Source organism: Capricornis sumatraensis, chromosome 2, assembly GCF_032405125.1.
Source record: "Capricornis sumatraensis isolate serow.1 chromosome 2, serow.2, whole genome shotgun sequence".
NCBI lineage: Eukaryota > Metazoa > Chordata > Mammalia > Artiodactyla > Bovidae > Capricornis > Capricornis sumatraensis.
In genome coordinates, this window is record NC_091070.1 from 25,875,598 (window position 1) to 25,894,994 (window position 19,397).

Below are 19,397 nucleotides of genomic sequence, written 5' to 3' on the forward strand. Positions count from 1 at the left end.
CCCTTCTACCCAACCACAGCATATCTCACAATGGAGACTTGTACTATAGTCAAGAAACACACATTTTAAAACTGACAGCCTCAAATTCAGTCAAGTTTAACTTAGCTTTGCTTGCAAAAGAGAAGAATGAAACTGAAAAGGATTGTTACACTGAAATAAAGAACAGTGAATGTATACTTCTCAGTGATGACTTACAAGATAATAAGCCATATCTGGCTCTGTCTAGACTATATCACATGTCAATTAATTAGTATTTGGAGAACTCAAGACCATTTGAGTAAGATACAGCAAATTAAAACTACAGCAAACGTGCTGAGCTTTGAGTTTCAAGAGCCTCACTAGGTCGACCCCAACCTGTACATCATGAAGCAGGGAGAGAAAGAATGAAATGCCAGCACCAGTGCATGCTTCCCACTACACTCCCACTACGGTCCTTTCTTCCCCTTCTTACATCTCAGAGAAGGAAATAAGACAAATGCTTTCGCCTGGTTCCCCTTTACTTAAACAGAGAAATATAAAAGAAGTAGAACTGCGTTTAAGAGGTCTTTATTCTATTAGATCCACAAAAAAATGCTATAAGATATATAAGGAAGATCGCCAAACACAGTACAATGCCGGTTTAATAATAACGAAATATGTAAGTAGGATCTTACGTTTAAATTTTTTGTAATATATTGTCCCAAAACAGATAATTATAGAGATGAGGATATCAGGAAGGGCATATAAATTCATACTCTTGAACTCCAAAAGACTTAAGTTGGAAGTAATAGCAAACTCTAAGAAGGGGCAATTCAGAAACTGTAATGGGCTTAGTGCTGCTATTTAAAGTAATGAAACATTTTCTCTGCTTTCTGGATTCAATTCACCAAATGATTTCCTCAGCAGGTCAGATATAGATTTGCAGAAAGTGGAAAACATTTTCCAGGAATAAAACAACTGATCCCTAAGAACAGCTGTGTTTTCTGAATAATAAATCTTAGCCTGACATGCCTAAATTCCTCAGTGCTGTCACTGATATTCTTGACCTCTTCCTAACCTTGCCAGACTCTCACACTTCATGTGTACTGAACACTATGACTGTGAGAGCACCACTGGACTACGTGACCTGGACTCAGCTGCTTAACTTCTTTTTGCCTTAGTTTATCTGGCTCTAAAACTGGGGTAACAATAGTACCTATCCTCATAGAATGGTTAATGAGGATGAAACAAGTGCTTAAAATGGCCTTGGCACATAGTAAGTATTCAGTAAACCTCGGCTATCATCATTATTCCTGTTGCATAACAAAGCTTTCCTCTGAAAGTTGGAAACAACTTGGCTCACTCCGTTCAGAGGGTCTGAGATATGGACAAGAAACAATTCTGCTTTAATGCCTGACCCTTAAGTTTTGATTTCAGAACAAGAACTAACTAAAACAATCTCATCCTATCTAGTACTTTATATGCCTTCCAAAGAATTTTACATTTACATGATTTTTGGATCTTCTAACAATACCATGAAGGAAGTATAATATCAATTTATACTATACCAATTCTATAGAAAGGGGACAATAAAGTCTAGTATGACGCTTTAATGGTTATACTGCTACCAAACGGCAGAGGCCTAAATGCCAGGTTTTATGACACCCAAGCCAGTGTTCTTTCAACTATGCAAGGTAAGATCTCTTTGGAGCAACTGAACCATTCTATTTTATTAACTAAAGTCTGTTCTTTATTCAGATTTCCCTAGTTTAACCAAATGTCCTTTTTCTGGTGCAGGATCTCATTCAGGATACCAGATTACATTTAATAGTCAGGTGTCTTTAGGCTCTTTTTGGCTGTGAGAGCTCCTCAGATTTCCTTTCTTTGATGACCTTGACAGTTTTGAGGGGTACTGGTCAGGTATTTTCCTCAATTGGGATTTCTCTCTCAACTGGGATTTGTCTGAAGTTTTTCTCATGATTAGACTGAAGTTTTGGGTTTGGGGGAGGAAGACCTCAAAGGTAACATGTCATTCTTATCACATATCAAGGGTAGTGCTATCAACATGGCTTATCATCAGTGACGTTAATCTTGATCACCAGGCTAATGTCTGTCAGATCTCTCATTTAAATAAAAGTTAAAATTACTTTTCCCCCTTTCCATACTCTACTCTTTGGAAGGAAGTCATGCAAACCCATAGTTAAGGAGTTAGGAGTATCTACATACATTATTTGAAATTTTCCTATGTGGGGGACTTAACTATTCTCTCCAATATATGTATTTATTCAGTCATTCACGTAGGGACTCATGAATATTTATTTTATAGTTTGGGTTATAATCCGATACTACTTTATTTTGCTGCTAAGATTGTTCCAGCCTTGGTCACTGGGAGGTTCTTTGGGGGGTTCTTCTGTCCCTTTGACATACTCCCAATCACTGTGATTTCCCTTCAAGCTCTTCCTTTTTTTGTGGCTCAAGATACTCCAAGCTCATCTTGTATATTTACTGCCCCAGTCCTAGACTCAGTCACTTCTCCAAGGAGTCCTAGATTCCTTTTGTTGGAACCAAGATCTGGGCACTAGATGTGCTTTCCATCCTAGTTATTTTTCAGCCACATAACAGCTAACAAAGATGCCTCATTCTGGTTGCACTGAAATGCACTGGGAACTTTAGCAGAAGAGCTCAGCAATTTCCTAAATTACTTTTTTTGTGGGGGCAGTGGGGCCTGCACTATACAGCTTGTGGGGTCTTAGTTTCCCAGCCAGGGACTGAACCCTGGCCACAGCAGTGAAAGTGCCAAGTCCTAAAAACTGGACTGCCAGGGAACTCTTTTTCTTTCAAAGAACAGGTGAATCTAAGCAGCAAAAAATAATATGCAAATAATTTCCATTATAAGCTAAGCAAACCATCAGGCTTGCTGTATTGTAAACCAACACAACAGTGTTATTACAGAACTGCAGAAGGATCCTTAGAATAACAGAGTCATTTGTCGGGGGTCATCCGGGAGAATGCTGATAGTATCTTCGGCTTTACCACATAACAGACACAGCATGGTATATTCCTGGAACAAGAGAAAGTGCACAATTACCTTGAGGAACCAGCAGAAACAGGCTTCATAACTTTCTCTGGTAAACCTGTTCTCTGTAAATTGTCATGGATATACTATCTGTACAGTACATCAATTTCTTCAACTTTCTTCCTATAAGTGAAATCTTAGGTTTAGTCTGTGTATCCCACAACATTTTCTTTATATAAATTGAATACATGCTGATACTCTATGCTGTATTTACTATGTATACAAGAATGTCATCTTGGAAAGGCATGGCTATTTCCTGGATTTAGAAAACACATATACTGGGCTTACTTAGTGCTGCCATTTAAAGTAATGAAACAATTTGAGTGTGCGCCCCTGAGGACAAATTTCTGTTCTTAGAGCCGTTCCTTTCTAAATTATTCAACACTAATATGCAATAGAAACGATTTTTAAAACAACAAAAAAGGGGAAAACATTTCCAAACCCAAAAGGCTTTTATAACTCCAGAAAAAATAAACAATTATGTTAAATCCACTAGTATCTCATGTCTCATATTTAGATAGCTAGTTTTCTAGAATTTGATCTTTCTAAGGAGTTTTATGTTTCCTGGACTTAACAAATGTTCAGACTGGCGACAGAAGGTATTTTGTTTAAAGCAAAAATCCTTAGGGCAAAGTTCTGTTTTTATAGCTGTTCCTTTCTAGAATTTGTAATATGGTCATAAACTATAGAAACATATTTCTTTCAAATCGTTTACTCAAAAACCTTTTATCTTCTTTAGGAAAACAAGCATCTACACTAAATCCATTAGTATTTCCACACCTGACATTGAGATTGCTGGCTGCCTGGAAATTGATCAGTCAAGGCAGTTTGAGTTTCATGGGTCTGAACAGTCACTAGAGAGGGTCACAGAGGTAAACAGTGACTACAGTACAAAGACTCAGAACCAGCAACTGCTACCATTTCTTGCTAGAGAGTTCAGCAGGAGGACTTAGTTATAGTAGTAGAAAGACTGTTTCTTAAAAGACCACATTTAATTTTAAAGTCTATTCCACTCACACAGTAGAAATAGAGGCTAGAGCTCAGCAAACAAATAAGAGTCTCATGAATCAAAAATAGTTAAAATCCACTCTCCAAGGTTTTTCAAATTCTGCTTTCACTCACTAGACATTATTAGTAGAATGTCAACCTCTCACTGGAAAAGAAGAAGAAAATAATAATAAAGCCAATATGGGAAAATATGTGAAGCTAGACAACTATTTGAATTTTCTACCAACCTACCCAATGACAAGTTTTCATTAAGTGCCTAAAGGCTCTGTAATATGCCAGGTACACTGGCAGACATGGGAAAAGGCAAGAACAAGGTCTGACCTTGCAAAATTTACAGTGCAACTTGACAGAAAGAAAAAACCTAACATATGGTATAATCTGGAAAAACTGTTACATCAGTAAGACTGATTATACCTATAATCTTTAATTTATAGGCAGTCTGGAATCCAAATTTCATTGCAGGTCAATTATTTGGAATGCAGAAGCAGTTTCCCACAGAAGTAACATTACACAAAGCAGTTAGGTTCCCAGGGAAATCCAGGGAGTCTTTTAAATTTATACTGTACAAGTCCTATAGAATCTAACCACACAGAGAAGTGTTTCTATGGGAAAATATGCCTAGAATTCTCACTTGGGATGCCAGGAACATATCTTCTCATGCTGCCAAGACGATGGGATCAGGACACTTTTCACCCAAACTGGCCAAGTTAGGAGAATCAGAATTCCCCCTAGTCATTCACAGAGATCTTCAAAGGTTCCACCTGGGCAAAGCCTGTGGGGAGTGATCTGGAAGAAATGCTGGGATGGGTGGAATCCCCTTTGGGCAAGATCAGATCCTGTGTTTTACGCTGAGGGTCCCATAGGCCTCTTCCCTCTATTACTACCTGCTAATTCTGACCCTCAGTCCTCTCCTTCCCTGGTCCACAGACAAAGAAAAAGCAATCTCAGTTTCCTTCTTCTTTACTAAGGTAAATATATAGCCCTTTTAATGGATTTTAGGGTGATATATTTACAGAAGTAGTAAATGTTGGGATTTGCTTCCAAATAGTCCTGAGAGGTACAAATAAAGCAAACTGAGGCTGAGAACTGAAGATTACTATGCTATTCTGCCTTTTTCTCTTTTGCACACCCCGTGGCATGCAGAACTTCCCTGACCAGGGAGTGTCCCTGAGGCCCCTGCAGTGGAAGCACACAGTCTTAACCACGGGACCTCTGTAAGTCCTCGTCTGCCTACTTCTGATTTAAATTTCTCATAAGACATTTCAAACAAAGCAAAATATTACCAACGGTGGGAATCCCACCCTGAACCTGAACTAATATTGGAATAAGATGGGGGCTGGAGTGGGGTGAGGCTGAGGAAAGTAAGTCACAGCAGCTGAGAATGAGGACTCCTTGGGATCATCAGGCTGAGATGGAACTAACCAATTGGCTAGTCACGAGTTGGGGGCTGCAATAGATACAAGAAGAGTTCAAAAAAGGGCTGGATTACTAAGAAGCAGAAGGAGACACAATTTAAGCACAGCTTAAAAGAGGTAAGATTTAGTTAGCATGAACATAGTGAAAGGGACAAGTTAAGCAAAGGAAACTGCACGAATAAATACAGTGATACGGAACAGGGCAAGCACATCGCGTAAGGAGTAGCAGAGGAGTGGCAGGATGGTGTGTTTCCAGAAGATTAATTTGAGGGCAGTGTGCATGACTACAGTGTGGAGACTGCTGCAGTATTTTAGGTTTGAGCGGTAAGGTCCCTCACATGAAGCGTGACAGTGGAGCCAAACAAAAGAAAGAGACACAAAGGGCGAAAGGAGGGCAGAGAGAACGTTAGGGTTAGAGGAGATCCGGGACATGCCCTATAGGTTTCATCAGAGACTGAGTATATGTGTGCTCAGCATCTGAGAGAGTAAAGAGAAGGTTCCTAGACCAGAGACCAAAGCTCAGGAGAAAAGATGTTAGGGAGAAATAGGAAAGGAAACCACAGAAAAAGCAAGGGAACTGTCAAAATGATTTAAAAAGAAAGAAAAAAAGTCTAGCACTATGGACCCCAGAAGATAAAATGCTCCAAAAAGACAATGGTTAAAAAAACCAGATCCAGAAAGATGTTAAGAGAGATGAGAAGGTAAGGTCATAGGATTTGGCTACATTATAGGGAATCTATGAGAGAATAATTTCAGTAAAGTGAAAATGAAATTTGAAAGTAAAGTGAAATTTGAAATTCGAAAGTAAAGTGAAAACCAATTTTTAGATTGTTAGGAGGAGCAAAGGGAAATAAGGAAAATAGGGTAAAGAACTATTCAAGTAAAGAAGCAAAAGGAAGGAGAGAGATGATCAGAGGATGAATCAAAGAAGCAGCTGAGTGAAACAAAAGGATTCTAATTTACTTTTAACAAACAGAGAAGAACTAAATATATTTAATGTAAAAATGCTTTAAATCTCACTGAGAAAAAGCTAGGAGAGAAGGTAACATGAAGTTCCTGAGGAAATGCATTGTGGGGATAACAGAGAGGAGGAAATAAAAATTTCTACAACAGGAGGGAAGGAGGAGAGACTAAAGCTGGGACAATGCTATGAATGGTGTGCAAAAGGAGAGCAGTGAGAAATGAGAAAGGGAGGCTGCCAACCCAGGGAGAACCTTGGGATGGGAAGCTTGGACAGTATACTGGAGCCAAAGACAGTTATTCTAGAAAAGCCAAAGAGGTAGTCTGAAAGCATCATTTTAAGACAAATATGCTGATAGCAAAATAAAGAACACGGGGGTGGCAGGGAGTGGATGTTGGGAAAGAGAGGACTGGAGGTAGAGTCCAGTCTAAGAGTTTATTCCCAAGAGAATTCCACACTATCTAGGCATTGTGACTATAGCCATCTTCCTTTCCCTTCTTCCTACCCCAGAGAACTTCTGGGACAGCTTTGAAAATGGCTGTGCTCAGTCATAAAGGAAAATCTGCTAGGCTCTGGTCTCGTGGTGGTGACACACTATGGCTCAATGAGGGCATAAACAGGCAATCTCACGATTCACTTAGGGACTCTAAAAACCTCACAGGAGCTTCAGGAACCGCTGAAAAATAGCTATAAGCACACCCGTCCTCCCATGAATGGAGAGAGATGCTCCTTTAAGTCCTTGACATGTTCACTCCCCTATTTGGCCACTACTCATTCACTGAGATCTTGATTTTGCCCAAAGAGACACCTATCATACAAGAATCTTTGAGGCATAATTTTTGGATGCTGGGGAGATGTGGTCAGGATGTTATTTAGATGGACCACAAGATATTAGACCAGATTCTGACAGGTGACTAAGTGCCTTCTTCCACACTGAAGTAAAAATGAAAGTGGTTCTCCTGTACTATTTTATAAGATTCTACTGTAGAAGATTTTTTTCCCTAATCATAGTAGTACCAAAAAAAAAATTCCCTTGACAGTAAAAAGCTCTTACCTGACGTTTATATCCTATGAACATGTAGTTCACAGGAAATAAGTAACTCAATCTGAAGCCTTGAAAGCGGAAGCAGTGAGGGATGGACATGGATGAGTGTGTCCTTGGGCTTTCCAGTTTGTCCTTGGCTCTCCCCTACTGTCCAGCTTTTCTTCCTCACTGTTAGATCTGTGAATCTTCAGCAAATGCAGGCCTATGCCTGTAGGATTCTGTAGAATTCTTCACATGCTCTCACAGTTGTATAAGGACTAATCTTTTAATAGATCCCTATTCTCTACCCTTACAGTGGTTCAGCTTCTCTCCTCCAACCATGATACACCTATCGTGTTATTTAACTTAGCAAATAATATTCAAATATCCTATCAAAATTGAAACCACAGAGTTGCTGACTACAGTCCTACAACAGAAACAGAGATAATCTCACTATTACGATTACCATGCTCTACAGAATGGTGGCAGTGGGCAGATCAACACTTAAAGCCAACAATTGTGCAATCAAATAACTGGGTAGAGAAAAAAGAGGCACAATGATAACCTTATAAGAAGCCATAAGGTGCTATTCTCTATAAGCAAAAATGACAGGACAGTGATATCATCTGTAAGGCATGCATTTTGCTTTGTGACTCTTGTGAAGACAGGTTTGAACAGATCCACCCACATCTAAAGTATCTGTCTCAACTTACACAAGTGGAAGAGAGGGACGGTCTCCTCTAACATCTGCAAGCACTTCATTTATGAAGATTATACCTAAATTTGTCAAGTGTACTCTTATCCCCCTTCCCCTCAATAACACACCCACATATATACATTTACCTGAAATTCATCCATGATACTGAATGTATACTCATGCCTGGCTATTACGTGATGACAATTCTTACACAGATCTGCTGAAACAGAGAGAAACTTAAATAATTAAATCTTAGATGGTGTCTGAAGACAGTAAAATTTCTATTCTTAGCATGGTATTGCTTTAAAAGAATCTTAACTCTGTCAAATTTAACACAAAGGAAACCCATTGTAATGTCCCTCTTGATAAAAAAAAAATACAGACCCTATTACACAGCAACGCTATATAATTAAGGACCTGAACTCAGAGACTTAATGTGCAATTCCCACTGGAAGCTAAGGTAAGCAATTAACAGATATGTGTATTTTTTAAACTAGCTGGACCTACCTAATTATATAGGAGCTTTTATTCTCAGGAATGATAGAAACTGTGCTACTACCCAAACATAAACAAAAAGTTAACACAAGACATTAAAGTGAATTTAGCAGTAACAAGACTCTAGTAAAAACAATATTGTAATAACTATGATATATTGAGTGCTTATTATGTGCCAGATACTGTTTTAAACACTTTTAATCTTCTCAAAAACCCAACAAGGTAGATACTGTTCTTATCACCTTTGTGAAGTGAAGTCGCTCACTCATGTCCGACTCTTTGCGACCCCATGGACTATACATGGAATTCTCCAGGCTAGAATACTGAAGTGGGTGGCCATTCCCTTTTCCAGGGGATCTTCCCAACCCAGGGATCAGGTCTCCCACATTGCAGGCAGATTCCCTACCAGCTGAGCCACCAGGGAAGCCCTTTGTAAGGATAAGTAAAAAAACACACACTGTGTGTCAGTAACTAGGAAGACCACGCCAAGTTAGGAAGTGTTGGAACCAGAATTCAAACCCAAGCTTTCTCGCTCCAGAGCCTTTGCTTTTGACCACTATCCTCTAAGTGTTTTATTTTAGAAAAATAAAAATTAAATATGCTAAAAGAAAGAAGAGTCTTCTAATATAGCACATTTTTCTATTTTCTGACTCTATTCTAAAGGCTTAGTGTCTTTTTATACCCGTCTTTAAAAATATCATTATTTACACATTTATTTCATATAGTCAGAACATACCAAAAAATCAGGAGACAATCAAAAAGGAAATGTGACTAGTTAAAACAGCTGCCACAGTATCTCAGCACTAAAGTCTGCTGCTGCTGCTGCTGCTAAGTCGCTTCAGTCGTGTCTGACTCTGTGCGACCCCATAGACGGCAGCTCACCAAGCTCCCCCGACCCTGGGATTCTCCAGGCAAGAACACTAGAGTGGGTTGCCATTTCCTTCTCCACTGCATTAAAGTGAAAAGTGAAAGTGAAATCGCTCGGTTATGTCCGACTCTTCGAGACCCCATAGACTGCAGCCCACCAGGCTCCTCCATCTATGGGATATTCCAGACAAGAGTACTGGAGTGGGAAGCCATTGCCTTCTCTGCACTAAAGTCTACATGTTCGTAAATTTACTCAGAGATTCTTAGTGCCAACCTCAGAACTGATTTTTTATTATACAGTTATTTATTTCATTTCCCAGTATCAAGGATGAGGAACAGCGCATGAAGATGGCACCATCCTTACAGCAGCAAAAGAAACGATAGGCTGACAGTAACAAAAGAGACAAAAGCTATAAAAGCAGAAATAAGACTTAAAAAAACAGTTTCTCAGAGCCATTTAGTATAAGGACAAACAGCCCTAAACACTTAAGAGCTGCTGAAGCACATCATTGCATTATACTATAATAGAAGGTGAAAATTCACATGGATGACCCTAAGTTTAAAAAAAAGTCCCTATATCTTATTTCAGAAGACATAGTCTTTAAAGATAAACAAAAGAAAACTGGTGCCTAAATCATAAGCTTCAGCTATCTGCAAGTCATTTATGAGGAATATATGATGTTGCTAGATACATGAGATGTTACCTATATTCTCCTCTTAAAAAACTAGTGATTACGTGTTGCAATATGACAGTAATATAGACCTCATAATACTTTGCACAACCTAGTTCCCAAAAGATGACATCTGCTAACAGACTTAGATGTTAAAAAAAGTCTACTTACGATCATAGGTAACTATTTCTTCTCCGTCTTCCTCTTTCAAAGATTTGTTTGTGATCAGCATAAAATCTCGCTTACTGCACACTGCACAGCCTGTAAAGTTCAGCAAGAAAGATCCATTTTCCAGGCAGATGTTACCCTAAAATAAGAAAAATAGGGATTTAATTTTCTTTTGAGGGGGGAGATTTAATTTTCTTATATTTAAAAATCCTTGGAGAAAATGATTAATAGACTTAAAGTCTCTAAAGGCAAAAAACATGACCACAATTTACTTGCTTGAAGTTTATGCCAAGTAATTTTTGAAATTACTAGCTTTCCTCTAGAAGTATTATTCATAGTAAATAAACCTGAGGCAGTGTTACGGCTGCAAGTCTCTGAAGTCTGCAACTGTGTTTGAGAGAGAAGACTAAATGCAATTAGGAAACAACTTAATGAAGTTTTAATATAACACATGAAAAGGAAAAGTTAGAAAATCTAATAGCCAACACCACTAAATGAGGTATCATAAAACTAGAATGAAAATTTAATCAAAATGGAAACTCTGAGCTAATAATAAAAATGATCTTATGCAATGCGATACTCAGTTGACTGTTGAAAAAGCATTTTCTCAAGCCTTAAAAATATCAGAAAATAAATACGGATAAATAAACTTTCAGCTCTTATAGATACCAGTCCTTAGGATATGTATGATTCAAGCAAAGAAGAGAATTTCTGCAATTCATCAGATTGACACCATGACATTTAAAAGAGAAAGAAACTGTAACTAAGAAACTAAATAACATATGTTCCTGGCTCAAGTGAGGCCTTTGCTAAGGCCTTACTAGTAATTGTTCAGAACTTAATTAATTCATAAGCAACCTAATTAACCTTATTTATTTATATTGAAGTATAGTTGATTTAACAATGTTGTATTAGCTCCAGGTGTACAGCAAAGTGATTCAGTTATACATACACATGTATCTATTCTTTTTCAAGTTCTTTTCCTAGTTACATGATTGTTGTTGCTGTTCAGTTGCTAAGTCATGTCAACATGACAACAGCACGCCAGGCTTTTCCACGTCAGGCTTCCCCTTTCTTCACAATCTCCCAGAGTTTGCTCAAACTCATGACCATTAAGTCGGTGATGCTGTTCAACCATCTCATCCTCTGTTGCCCACTTCTCCTCCTGCCCTCAATCTTTCCCAGCATCAGGGTCTTTTCCAATGAGTTGGCTCTATCAGGTGGCCAAAGTATTGGACCTTTAGCTTCAGTATCAGTCCTTCCAATGAATATGCAGGGTTGATTTCCTTTAGGATTGACTGGTTTGATCTCCTTGCTGTCCAAGGGACTCTCAAGAGTTTTTTCCAGCACAGTTCAAAAGCATCAATTCTTCAGTGCTCAGCCTTCTTTTACAGTCCAACTCTCACATCCATACATGACTACTGGAAAAACCCAGTTTTAACTGTACGGACCTTTGTTGGCAACATAAGGTGTCTGCTTTTTAATATGCTGTCTGGGTTTGTCATAGCTTTTCTTCCAAGAAGCAAGCATCTTTTAATTTCGTGGCTGCAGTCACTGTCCACAGTAATTTTGGAGTCCAAGAAAATAAAATCTACCTCTGTTTCCACTTTTTCCCCAACTATTTGCCATGAAGTAACAGGACCAGATGCCATGATCTTAGGTTTTTTAAGGTTGAGTTTTAAGCCAGTTTTTTCACTCTCTTCTTTCACCTCCATCAAGAGGCTCTTTAGTTCCTCTTCGCCTTCCACCAGCAGAGTGGTATCATGTGCATACATGAGTTGTTGATATTTCTCCTGGTGACCTTGATTCCAGCTTGTGATTCACCCAGCCTGGCATTTCACATGATGTACTCTGCATAAAAATTAAATAAGCAGGGTGACAATATACAGCCTTGACGCACTAGTTTCCCAGTTATGAACTAGTCCACTGCTCCATGTCCGGTTCTAACTATTGCTTCTTGACCATACACGTTTCCCAGGAGGCAGGTAAAGTGGTCTGGTATTCCCATCTCTTTATGAATTTTCCACAGTCTGTTCTGATCTACAGTCAAAGGCTTTAGTGTAGTCAATGAAATAGATGTTTTGAAATAGATGTTTTTCAATGAAACAGATGTTTAGTGTAGTCAATGAAATAGAAATTCCTTCGCTTTTTCTACAATCCAACAAAAGTAGGCAATTTGATCTCTGGTTCCTCTGCCTTTTCTAAACCCAGCTTATATATCTGGAAGTTCTTGGTTTATGTACTGTTGAAGTCTAGCTTGAAGGATTTTGAGCATTACCTTGCTAGCATGTGAAATGAGGGCAACTCTATGGTAGTTTGAACATTCTTTGGCATTGCCTTTCTGAGGCTGGAATAAAAACTGACCTTTTCCAGTCTTGTGGCCATTGTTGAGTTTTCCAAATTTTCCAGCATATTGAGTGCAGCACTTTAACAGCATTATCTTTTAGGATTTTAAATAGCTCAGCTAGAATTTAATAAACTTTGACAAAAAGCCTGTTGAGGTCTGAACTGTTACTGCCTTGAATTCAGAAAAGTTGACTGTCAAAGACTCCAAGAAATTAAGGAATTTTTAAAAAACTCTTAAAAGAATAAACATCTAAATACCATGTTCAAATAAATTATTAACAGAACTCTGAGCAGAAGTGCATACATAAACACAGGCACTTAATACAATATGGTCTAACCTCTGTAATCTGACCATATAAGCAGGGCAAATGTAAACTCTAAATACTGAAGGAAGAGAAAAGATACCTATGTACATGTTGTGAGGTAAGGAAATAAATTCTTGAAATGGGAAAATGCAAGTAAAGTACCTAAGAAACTGATGGGGCTTTCTCTAAGGGCCCTGGTCATTTGAAAGTGAGGGTAACCTTCATCAGTGAGGCATGATTATTTTATTAGATAAAGCAAGATTATTAATGTCCAAATTTGGGAAAGAAAATTAAAGAATACAGTATTCAGAGAAGCGTTTGAGGTTTTCACACCAGGAGGAAAGAGAAGAATAAAATCTAAATCAACTCCGCAGTAATAATAGTAAGCTATAACAGTTTCAAAAAGATAGGAAAAAAGTCAAAAGTTAACAATCTTTAGAAAGTGTGATTCAGCCAAATCCTGATTGAAGATCTGTAAAGGTATACAAATACATAGGAAAAAATGGTTAAATACTATGATGATTAGTATGAAAGTATATTATGATAAAATCTTACAAATTTGAGAAATCTGCAAAAATATTGACAAGGATTGGGCCAGTTTGTTTCTTTCAAAAAACTATTATTTCAGATAGTATAACTTATCAGCGTATACGTTTTGACAGGGAGTACTTAAAAATGGAAAATACAGTTTTTAAAGAATCAAATTTTAATTTTGCTGATTTCCTCTATTTTCTCTCTATTTCATTCATTGCCACTCTAATCTGTATCATTTCTAATGCTTGCTTTGGGTTCAGTCTGCTCTCACTTTTTCACTGTCTTAAAGTGGAAAGTTAAGTTACTGATTACAGATTGTTTTTAAAATATTTATTTATTTGGTTGCTCCAAGTCTTAGTTGTGGCATATAGAATCTAGTCCCCTGACCATGGTTCAAACCCAACACCCCTGCACTGGGAACAATGAGTCTTAGCCGCTGGACCACCAGGACAGTCCCGTGTTTTGTTTTGTTTTGTTTTTTATAGACATTTTAAAATGCAGACCATCATTTTAAAGCATCCATTTCCATACAACTGTTTTACAAATTATATATCAGACTCAGCATTTAATCAAATATGGTTTGATGCTGAACAACAATTTGGGCTTCCCAGGTGGTGCAGTGGTAAAGAATCTGCCTGCCAACACAGGAGTCGTGGAAAATTCCCTGGAGTAAGCTATGGCAACCCACGCCAGTATTCTTGCCCGGAGAAACCCATGGGCAGAGGCGCCTAGCAGGGTATACTCCATAGGGTCACAAAGAGGCAGGCATGACTGAGCAAAATGCACACGCACATAGCAATGAGTACATGAACTTTCACAGCTTAATTTTACAGTAAAGTATATAAAACAATTTCTAATTTAAACATGTAACCAATTTACACTGATTACTTCCCTCTGATTAGTCTAAATTTATGCTCTATTTCTGTATGGCTTGGACTTCCCTGGTGGCTCAGACAGTAAAGCGTCTGTCTACAATGCGGGAGACCCGGGTTCGATCCCTGGGTCAGGAAGATCTCCTGGAGAAGGAAATGGCAATCTACTCCACAACTATTGCCTGGAAAATCCCATGGACAGAGGAGCCTGGTAGGCTACAGTCCATGGGGTCGCAAAGAGTCGGACACGACTGAGCTATTTCACTTCTGTATGGCTGCTACATTACTAAGAATGTTAAAGCTGAAACTTGAACTATATGAAGTATAGGTTTCATTTCTAGTTTGATATAGAAATGTTTTATTACAATTTTGTGCCTAATCAGTTATTTTAGAAAATGCAGTAGAGTTCTAGTTCTAACTGGTTTGCTAAATGCTTTTCTAAATGAAAAAAGTAATCTGGTTCATAGATGAGTAAAAAAAGTTGTTCAAAAAATTAGTATGGTTCATTTCCAATTTGATTCAAGTCTGACTTCGAGTTCTTGGTGTAATATTACAAACAAGAGGGCCAGAGCTCTGTAAGAAATCTTCTAGGCTGTGAAAAACATTCACCACCAAAGTTCAGACGTTTTAGGAAACCAAGTGAAATGAAAGTCCCTCAGTTGTGTCCGACTCTTTGCGACCCCATGGACTATACAGTCCATGGAATTCTCCAGGCCAGAATACCGGAGGGGATCTTCCCAACCCAGGAATCGAACCCAGGTCTCCTGCATTGCAGGCAGATTCTTTACCAGTTGAGCCACAAGGGAAGCCCAAAGATAAACAATTAAATATTTATTACCTACTCATTCTGCATTTAGACCTACCCAACATGTTAACCCATTATTTTTCTCTGCCAAATTTTTGGAATAAGTGGACTATACTTGCTACCACCACCTTAGTACCTTTTCCTTTGCTAGGTTCAAGCAGAGTGGCTTCTGCTCTTACTGTCCTTAAAAATATCTCATGACTTCAAAACATCCCAGAGTTGGAGGGATCCCTGAGACTTCAAGATATCATTTAGTCTCTATTGAATGAAAGGAAGAGTTCAATTTCTCTAAGGTTATCCATTCCATTAAGAAAAAAAAATCTGTTAGAAAGTTCTTTATTCTGATTTAAAGCCTATAGCCCCCTAACAACCATCCACGAATTATTTCTGAATCTGCCTTCTGGAATTTCAAATAAAAGTCCAATTCTTCCTCATGACAGTTTTTAATCACTTTAGAACAGAATAAAAATCAGAGAAAACTGCTTCAGGCACTTTCCTGGTTTTCCAATCACCTCAAAGCTTTACTTTTCTTTTCTTCTTCCTATATTTTTATTTTCACTTTCTAAATTCATTTAATCCTTGAAGCTCAGTTCTCGATAGTGGTTGATTCTCTACATTCTTTTCCTAAGTGAACAAATTCTTCCTGACTCCTTTATTTGGTTGACTCATCTGTTTGAATCTCTTACCCAAACTGTCTTCCTATATTTTTAGCCTATTTCTGGAGTGTTACAGTTTCAACCTCAGATGAAACATGATTAAAAAAAAAAAAAAAGCAATCTGATCATTTGCTCCCCCAATTTTGTTTCTCCTTCCCATATGGCTCAAACTTCTGTAATACTTCCAAACTTCCCAGCTGCCTAGAAAACTCTTGAGATTATGAATGCTCTTCTCTTCTTCCCTCCTACATTAAACTGGTTTAGTCCTGTTAATTCTTTCTTTGATATGAGGTCTTCATCATCCCATGCCTATACTACAGCTGCCATTTGGTTTCCCCAAATGCTCTGTAGGGCTGTCCTTTTACATTTCCCCCCATCCCATCATCTCAACATACAACCATACGATCCACTTTCCTATATAGCAGGTTTCAGAGTCATTTCTTTGCTCTTTTTTTTTTTTTTTTTGGATGGCTGCCCAAAGCCTAAAGTGTATAGTCTAAACTTCAATATAATTTTTGTCTTCTGATGAGCTCAACTCTTAAAAATCCACCCATATATATATATATATATCCACTCCGCCCCCCCCCCCACCCCGAGATTTTAATTCCCAGACCAGGGATTGAACCTGTTTCCCCTGCAGTGGAAGTGGAGGCAGGGAATTCCCCAATTTAATATCTTATATTATCCACAGCAAACATCTTCCTCATGGTGCTTATAATGTGCAGTTTTCAGTACTGGATTCACAACAATCTCTCTTTAAACTTAAAAAAAAAAAAGTATGAAATAGACCATAATACAGAAAAGTATGTGAAATGTAAAGGCATAAGGCCTCTACCTATTAAGTGTCTGTAGGACCGCAGTTGTGATAACCAAAAATATCTCCCGCTATTGTCCAATGTCCCACAGGAGGCAAAACTGCTCCCAGTTGAGAGCCACTGCTCCATTCACTCATGGCGTTCCATTCTACGACCACACCACATTTTTCCAGCCTGGCAACCTACTCCAGTATTCTTGCCTGGAGAATCCCATGAACAGAAGAGCCTGGCAGGCTCCTCTGGGAAGAGCAGTCCACGGGGTCTCAAGAGTCGGACACGGCTTAGCGGCTAAACCACCACCACCACAAACAAGCTGTTATGAACATTCTTATACCAGTCTCCAGGAACATGCATTTATTTCTCTAGAAACAGAACTGCCAGGTCATTCGGGATACATCTTTTAACTTTTTTTTTTATAATGCTAGACCTTTACTTTCAGAGGTTATACGATATGAGCGTTCATGATGTGTTATAAAACCCTCCCAAAAGACTAAGTATTACTCAAATTATTAAAGAGACAGAAGCAGCCTATATGAGAATCCTTGTTATTTCCCCCAACCTTCAGTTCTTCCTTTCCTTTTCCACCCTAGTCACAACTATCCTTTAAGTCTCAAATGAACTCCACCTTTCTTTGGGGAGAACAACCACTATTTCCTATTGCTCTCCCCTTTCTCTACACCTGAATAGCATTTAGGTACTAGTCATTTTTTGCTAGCGAAGTGACCCTGTAAACGTACGCTCTTCGACGGCTCGCAAGTAAACACGCATACAAATGTTCAGTCAATATACGTTGAAGGAAATGAGAGTAAACAAGCTTCGCAATTTCCTGAGCTTGAAAGGAACAGAGATTTAAAAGAAAGTTAACAGCAAGGAAACCAGAATTCCAGTCTTGCCTTTCGTACTAACTAGATTGTGAACTTTCCGCAAGAGATTTCCCGCCTCCAGGCATTAATTTCATCAGCAAAGCTGGGTTAGAACAGATGACTTCAGAGGTCCCTTCTAGCGCTCGAATTCGGGAGAAGGACTGAACGCCATCAAATCAAGCTTGAGGATAAGACCAGGGTAGGGGTGGGGGCTTCCTCTGTTTTCGGCTGGGTTGGTGGCGGTGGTAGGGGTTTTTTTTCCTCCCCTGGAGCTCAAGAGAAATTAAGCGACGGCTGCTACCAGTCTCCAGGGTGGGGATCTGCAGGAAACGACGGCTGAAGCCGTCCCCACTGTCAGGCGCCTAAAAACAGCTACCGGGTCGCTGGATGGGGTGGAGCGGCTGAGTCCGCCCCACGCCAGACCTCCCAGGGGTACGAGAAGCCTCAGGGGCGGCCATGGGCCAAGGGAGCGGGCAGTTTTCGGCGCCCACTCGCTCACCCGGTTGGGATATTCCTTCTCCACACAGTCCACACACATCGCGACACAGTTAACAGCGAAGATCCTTCCGTGCTTCCGGGAAGACGAAACCTCGCGAGAGTTCAAAGAAGGTCGCCGCATGCGCCCAAAATACTAGATCCTCGAGTATTTGGTCCCAGGAATCATTTCCAAGTCTCCGCCCCTTAGCAACGGTTGTTAGGGAAGGATCTGGTCTCTCAGACAACAAGAACTGAGAGCCAAGAGGACTTAGGAAACCTTCCTTATAGAGCGGAAGAGACCCGGGACCTTGTGGCGGGAAGGGGAAAGGGATCTTGGACCTCGCAAAATTCTAATAGGTGCCTTCCTGAGGCTAGGCTGACAGAAAGGCAAGTCACAAAACTCACGAGAGGGAATTCTTTCTCACTTCCTCGACTTACTCCATATACATAAAGCTGAAATTATAATTTGGATACATTTTTCTTAGGGCAGTGAGAGTGATAGTTCAGATCTTGGCAGGTGAATAAGCAATAAATGAAGTGTTTGGGAAGAGCCACTTATATATAGCTCTGCAGAGAATCTCTTAAAAGTGTTAATAAGAAATGACCATCCTAGAGACCTCTGGAGGAAACCAAGGAAATAAGTGGTTAAAGGTCTTATCTAGGATAACAAAGCTACTCAGCCAACCAAGATAGGACTTGGTTCCTACCCTGGGCTCTGCACCTTTTTAATACAGTAGCCAGTAGCCACATGTGGCTATAAAAGCACTTATGATGTGGCAAATTTGAACTGAAATGTGTTGTAAGTACATCCTGCACACTAGCTTTGGAAGACTTAGTATGGAAAAAATGTGAAATATTTCATGAGTAATTTTTATATTGATTACCTGTTGAAATAATGGGGCTAAATAAAAATTATTAAAAGGAATTTTACCTATTTTTTAAATTTGGCTACTATAAAATTGAAAATTACACATGTAACTTGCATCATATTTCTACTACTTGGGGCTGGCCTATACAGTTCTCTCTTGATCAATTTTTAAATGTGTTGTCTGTTTTTAAAGCTTAATGCCAACAATTTTACTAACTACTGTATCTATTTTATTCAGTTCTATAGACATTTGTTGAATGCCTCACTATGCAAAGAATTGTGGGGACAACAGAAAGTTGAAAAATACATTGTTCTTTCGTACTATCCAGATATTCACAAGAAAGTCTGAGAGATAAAATGAGCACAAATACATATAATTAACTGGCAGATTGTGGTGTCAGTTCAGTTTAGTTCAGTCGCTCAGTCGTGTCCGACTCTTTGCTACCCCATGAATTATAGTACGCCAGGCCTCCCTGTTCACCACCAACTCCCGGAGTTCACTCAGACTCACGTCCA

General features: G+C 39.0%; 1 protein-coding gene across 3 annotated transcripts; it reads right to left on the reverse strand.

Annotated features, from left to right (window-relative positions):
• Positions 1–590: 590 nt before the first annotated feature.
• CHURC1 (churchill domain containing 1) lies at positions 591–18,136 on the reverse strand. Of its 3 annotated transcripts, none has more exons than XM_068966648.1 (4): positions 18,036–18,136; positions 10,344–10,479; positions 8,286–8,356; positions 591–3,019 (listed from the first exon to the last, which is right to left on the reverse strand). In XM_068966648.1, exons 1-4 carry the CDS (start codon positions 18,072–18,074, stop codon positions 2,927–2,929), a joined length of 339 nt encoding a protein of 112 aa, XP_068822749.1. In that variant the 5' UTR covers positions 18,075–18,136; the 3' UTR covers positions 591–2,926. The 3 variants fall into 3 exon arrangements, with proteins under 3 accessions (XP_068822749.1, XP_068822750.1, XP_068822751.1); XM_068966649.1 differs by having other exon boundaries at positions 8,286–8,359; positions 18,036–18,111; XM_068966650.1 differs by lacking the exon at positions 8,286–8,356 and having other exon boundaries at positions 18,036–18,111.
• Between the last annotated feature and the right edge of the window lie 1,261 nt (positions 18,137–19,397).